This window comes from Ruditapes philippinarum, unplaced genomic scaffold (genome assembly GCF_026571515.1).
Source record: "Ruditapes philippinarum isolate M1 unplaced genomic scaffold, ASM2657151v2 ctg26197_1_1_1_1, whole genome shotgun sequence".
Lineage (NCBI taxonomy): Eukaryota > Metazoa > Mollusca > Bivalvia > Venerida > Veneridae > Ruditapes > Ruditapes philippinarum.
Window position 1 is genome coordinate 1 of NW_026852287.1, and position 6,598 is coordinate 6,598.

At 36.2% G+C, this 6,598-nt stretch overlaps 1 protein-coding gene across 1 annotated transcript; it reads left to right on the plus strand.

Moving 5' to 3' along the window:
- Window positions 1-52: 52 nt before the first annotated feature.
- On the plus strand, window positions 53-6,117 carry LOC132755359 (BTB/POZ domain-containing protein 3-like; the record flags this gene model as incomplete). Its single annotated transcript, XM_060746233.1, has 4 exons — window positions 53-218; window positions 912-1,167; window positions 1,789-1,835; window positions 5,164-6,117. Coding segments are annotated over exons 2-4 (1,246 nt in total), but the record flags the coding sequence as incomplete, so codon positions are not given.
- Between the last annotated feature and the right edge of the window lie 481 nt (window positions 6,118-6,598).

Genomic DNA, 6,598 nt, shown 5'->3' on the forward strand with positions numbered 1-6,598 from the left:
AAGCTTAAGCAACCGTCGACAAATTAACCATCTGCTATTAATATCGTCCGTGTTTCGCTCTTTTTCTATAATTATTGTGAGCATTTAGACTGTGCCATTGTATACACTCAAGTGTTGGGATAGTTTGTTCCTGAAATGTTAAGATATAGCCAATTCGAATACATTTTTGTTTGAAGTAAAGTTAAATAGTATAAATAAGAGAAATATATGCTTACTGGGTAAGATTTTAACAATCTTTAAGTACTTAAATGGTATTGACATATTTTATGATTTATCAATATATTTATAGAATAACGGTATTATTGATAGCTATCAAACCGAAAGTACAAATTGTTCTTTAATTGATAATAATTCCGTTTCTCATTATAACTAAACAAATATTACATCCTCTATTTTGTTTATTTTTTCTACAATCGTTTATTTTTTCTACAATCTGAATTCACATGGTAGAACTACAACTACAACTACAACAAGGTTTTTTCAACTTGTAGGCCTTATAAAAGGGGGTGTGGGGGCTTAGCCAGCAGAAGCCAAAAACAAGTTCAGATTAAAAAAGAGCAAATTGCGCGTTCTTAAGTATTTTTAAGGAAAATTATCAAAACAATAATCTTAAAAATATGAAATTGATTAGATGCCAACTTTATTGAGGACGGTAAATCAGCCTAAAAGACACTTGATTCGACCATACGGCTTTAACATATTACCAATTCCACCCACCCCTGTGTTAATTGTATTTTGGGACTTTTGAAAATGTCAATTTCTTGGCCAATTTGTAGTCCTGGGCCTACATGGCCTAGTAGTAGCTACGCCACTGCAATTTACGATGTTCTGAACGATTTTAGACCCTAGTATTTCACTTCCAATGCCTTATTAAAATCTTAAGTAACTGGTATGCCATTTTCAATTTCCAGACATTAAGAACATGGCAAGCATTTGGCAAAGTGCAAGGCTGTTTGAAGATACAAATAGCTACATTCTAGAAAATGGGATACTTAGTGACGTCACGTTTTTGGTGGGAAACGACAAAGTAGAGGTAAAAGCACACAAAGTGATACTGGCAGGCAGAAGCCCTGTGTTTTATTGCATGTTCTGTGGATCAGTGCCAGAGACTAGCGACAGCATTTTGATACCAGACATCGAAGAAGATATTCTGAAAGAACTTCTTAGGTAATTCAATGTAAATATGATCGAGGTAAAGAACATTGAAATGATATATGAATAACTAATTAGAATATATGGAAATTCTAGAAAAGGAGAAAACATTCGGGAAGAAAAGTAGAAAGATGCAAATTGCAGACTAGATTCTATTAAGTCTGTGCATGAGGAATTATGAAAGTATCATATCTTTCAAACCTATCATCATCGCCTTAAGTTGTATTCCGACTAATAGAAATACGCCTACTTTCATTGAGAGTAATAGTTTCCCCCTTGACAAATGAATATATTGTTAAACACTACCCTTTTTTCTGCGATCGCATCAGTCACAAGAAACCACATTCCCTATCAAACCCCTTGTAAACTAAGCTTATATGCACAGTCGTTTTACACTTTTACTTTACACCTTTAGAAATTACATATATTCAACGATGACAATAAACGTGTAGTAATTGCACAAAAATAAAGAAATATTTCTTTCATTCTACAATGAATGACCAATTTATTTATGTTTCATTCATGTATATACACCATTAAAATTCATAAGCTTACATGATATCACAAATAGTACATCACAATTATCGCATGACCGCCACAACTTTCCTTTGAAGATCGGTCTTATCTAAATTTCAGTATTGGGAAACTTTGGGGTGCTCTAAATGACGTATCAGTACGCTTTGGTGTGCTCTAAATGAGGTATCCTTTCTCGCGCAAGCCCAGTTTATTATTTTATTTCAAATAATAAAGTGAGCATACCTGAAAAAGAGCAAAACAAAACATTACACAGTTTACAGCACTTTTTAAAAAAAAATATTTATATATCATCTCGATCTTTTTTTCAAAACCTGAAAATGCAGTTATTATAAAGATGTTGACTCCAGTGGAAAGTAATTGCCATTTTCTGCATCCTGACCTCGAGGACAAATCTGAAAAAATGATCAAATTATTGTTTTTTTTTTACTTTAAACAATGCCTTCGTTTTACTGGAGATTCTGACCAGTAAGCCTTTCAGTAAACCACTACACGTATATGAACATAATATTCTAGCGTAATTATGCCCCTACTTCGAAGAGGAGGGGGTATATTGCTTTGTACTTGTCGGTCCGTAGACCAAATGGTTTCCGAGTAATAACTAAAGAACCCTTAGGCCTAGGAACTTCAAACTTGGTACGGTGATTGGTCATGACCAGTAGATGACCCCTATTGATTTTAGGGTCAAAGGGTCAAAGGTCATGGTCACATTGACCTTGTAAGCAAAAACGTTTTCCGATCAATAACTAAAGAACTTTAAGGCCTAGGAACTTCAAACTTGGTATGGTGATAGGTCATGATCAGTAGATGACCCTATTGATTTTAGGGTCAAGGGGTCAAAGGTCAAGGTCACATCGACCTCTTAGGTAAAAACGGTTTCCGATCAATAACTAAAGAACCCTTAGGCCTAGGAACTTCAAACTTGGTATGGTGATTTGTTATGACCAGCAGATGACCCCTATTGATTTTGGGGTTAAGGTGTCAAAGGTCAAGGTCACATTGAACTCTTGGGTAAAAACGGTTTCAAATCAATAACTAAAGAACCCTTAGGCCTAGGAACTTCAAACTTGGTATGGTGATTGGTTATGACCAGCAGATGACCCCTATTGATTTTGGGGTTAAGGGGTCAAAGGTCGAGGTCACATTGACCTTGTAGGTAAAAACGGTTTCCGATCAATTACTAAAGAACCCTTAGGCCTAGGGACTTCAAACTTGATATGGTGATTGGCCATGATCAGTAGATCAAAATCAATTTGGGTCAAAGGTCAAGGTCACATTGACCTCTTAGGTAAAAACGGTTTCCGATCAATAACTAAAGAAACCATAGGCCTAGGAACTTCAAACTTGGTATGGTGATTGGTCATGACCAGCAGATGACCTCTATTGATTTTGGGGTTAAGGGTCAAAGTTCAAGGTCACATTGACCTTGTAGGTAAAAACGGTTTCCGATCCATTAACTAAAAACGCTTACGCCTAGGAACTTCAAACTTGGTATGATGATTGGTCATGACCAGCAGATGACCCCTATTGATTTTGGGGTTAAGGGGTCAAAGGTCAAGGTCACATTGATCTCTTGGGTAAAAACGGTTTCAAATCAATAACTAAAGAACCCTTAGGCCTAGGAACTTCAAACTTGGTATGGTGATTGGTTATGACCAGCAGATGACCCCTATAGATTTTTGGGTTAAGGGGTCAAAGGTCAAGGTCACATTGACCTTGTAGGTAAAAACGGTTTCCGATCAATTACTAAAGAACCCTTAGGCCTAGGGACTTCAAACTTGATATGGTGATTGGTCGTGATCAATTGATCAAAATCAATTGGGGTCAAAGGTCAAGGTCACATTGACCTCTAAGGTAAAAACGGTTTCTGATCAATAACTAAAGAAACCTTAGGCCTAGGAACTTCAAACTTGGTATGGTGATTGGTCATGACCAGCAGATGACCCCTATTGATTTTGGGGTTAAGGGGTCAAAGTTCAAGGTCACATTGACCTTGTAGGTAAAACGGTTTCCGATCATTTAACTCAAAACGCTTAGGCCTAGGAACTTCAAACTTTGTATAATGATTGGTCATGACCAGCAGATGACCCCTATTGATTTTTTGGGTCAAGGGGTCAAATGTCAAAGTCACATTGACATTGTAAGTAAACACAGTTTCTGATCAATAACTAAAGAACGCTTCGGCCAAGGAACTTCAAACTTAGCATGGTGATTGGTCATGCCCAGCAGATGACCACTATTGATTTTGGGTCAAGGGTCAAAGGTCAAGGTCACATTGACCTTGTAGGTAAAAACGGTTTCCGATCAATAACTTAAAAACGCTTAGACCTAGAAACTTCAAACTTGGTATGATGATTGGTCATTGCCAGCAGATGACCCCTATTGATTTTGGGGTCAAGGGGTCCAAGGTCAAGGTCACATTGACCTTGTAGGTAAAAACGGTTTCAGATCAATAACTAAAGAACGCTTAGGCCTAGGAACTTTCAACTTTGTATGATGATGGTCATGACCAGTAGATGACCCCTTTTGATTTTGGGGTCAAGGGGTCAATGTGATATTGACCTTGTACTTAATGACGGTTTTTGACCAATAACTCAACAACTCAAGTTGCCTTGGTTGATATTTTTATATTAAACTAAAAATGCTTTTGGTATACACATTTGAATGTCTTATGTAATATAACAACTTGGCTTTCATTATTGAGGCCTACATGATTCATAAACTTTATGCATATATTATTTGGTAAGATTTGTAATAACTTAAATTGCTGCACACAACCTATGGGGTCACAATAATTATTACCTTGTGACTAGTCATGACCAGTAGATACTAGATAACCCTTATTAATTGTTTGTTCACTGGGTCAGAAGTCATGCATAATAACCTGATCACATGACTAATTGGCTGCCGATAGGGGGCATACATGTTTTACAAACATATCTTGTTATTAATAGATGGAAGTAGTGAAAAAAATAACTACATTGTCGTTAGTTTTAAAGTATACGAATACAAGAAATACCTCTGAAATATACACCAGGATACGTATCGACAATATTTCCTAGATTATATTTTTAAAATGAGCTGGAAAGATGATTATTATTTCGCATTTAGAAAAAAGCATCAAATTACCTCACGAAATGGTTATTTATGTCCAGTTCCTTCAACGGCATCTAATGGGTTTATTTCTGTGGGCATTTCTTAAAATATTTATATGTTTAAATAAAGCAAATATTACGAAAGAAGAAAAAAGTCGTGATGGTCATGCGATAAAACAGTTACAGAATAAATACTCGGACTTCAACGGCTGGTATCAGCGCATGGGGCGACAAAAGGGTCAGTCATGGAAATTAATATCGACGTTCCGTCTCGATTAAATTTCCTATGATTGACCCTTGTTGTCACCCCACGCGCTGATACAGCCGGTAAAGTCCTCGTATATATTCTATAATTAATTACTTCAAACATTGAATCATTAAGAGATTTTATTTTTGTTCTTTGTCACAGGTTTTGTGTACACAGAGCAATGTCATATTACACATGATACAGTTAGTGGTCTAATGTATGCCGCAAATAAATACGAATTACAGCGTCTGGTGGAGAAATGTACAGACTACCTTAAAGCAGAAATGTCTGTTGAAAACGTGTGCGTGATCTTAATGCATGCCCATCAATTCAATCTGAATGAATTGACAGACAAGTGCTTCAAATGTATATTTGCTAACATTGACGCTGTTTTAAAACATGGGGAGATAAACTGTCTATCAAAAGAAGTACTTCGAGAGTTGCTCCAGTCTGACTACTTCTGTGCAGATGAGCTAGATATCTATGAAGCTTGTAAGGATTGGGCTGTAGCAAACCTCCAGGGAAACAAAGATACTGATATTTGTCATTCAGCTATAAGAGTAAAACTTGGAGACCTGTTGTTCCTCATCCGCTTTCCGCTAATTGATCCAGACAAATTTGCTCATCAAGTGTCAAATGAAAACATTCTTTCCCCTGATGAAAAGCTTTCCGTCTTTCGGAGCCTTTTCGAAAACACCCCGATAAATCAGGAAATTTTGTTCTGTAAATCTTTAAGACGTAAGCAAACGGAGGGTATAACTGTTGATAGGTTTAAAAGCTTTATAATCGATTGGCACAATTCGTCACAGTTACATGGGATAAACTTCAAAGTCTCGAAATCTGCGGTGTTGGTAGGCGTAAGCATGTTCACACCGTCAGAAAAAGGAAATATTGAAGGGTTTGTAAGATTGCAAGAGGGTGACGATGTAATGATGTTCAAAGACATCGCACTTGAATTTCAGGACAATATAATATTCAGAGATATTCGTTTTAAAAAGGCTATTACATTAACACCAAATAGAACTTATACAGTTGTGCAATGTATGAGTGGTAAAGACTCGTTCGCTGGTCACCTATGGCGGAGGCAACGTTATTTTTTGCGAAAACCTTGGACTTTAACCTCTGTTACATTTTCAAAAATTATAACGAAAATTCGGGCAACAACTGCGATTTGGCGGAAACAAAATCCATGGCCTCATATTTGATTACATGTTGATATTGAGTTTATCGTTACTGGGATACACTAATGGTACTTGCCAATATTTGCAGCCAGTTTTTCTGTTTTCAAATGAAACTGGGAATCCACAATAATAATCAAAAAGTATGAATTAAACATTATTGCTGAAAAAACTACACTTTTAGCGCGTTTTCATTGTTAATTTGTGGCATGACTGCCTTATTTACTGCTGGAAGGCTGTTTGTGTGTACGCATTATTTATTACTGATAGTTTGTAAATCGAAATTTTTATCTAAGTTCAAGTAATTTTCTAAAATTTAAATTGATTAAAACTTCTTACGGTAATATGCATGTCCTTATACAATGTTTTCAGTCTTGTGATTAGCATGTATT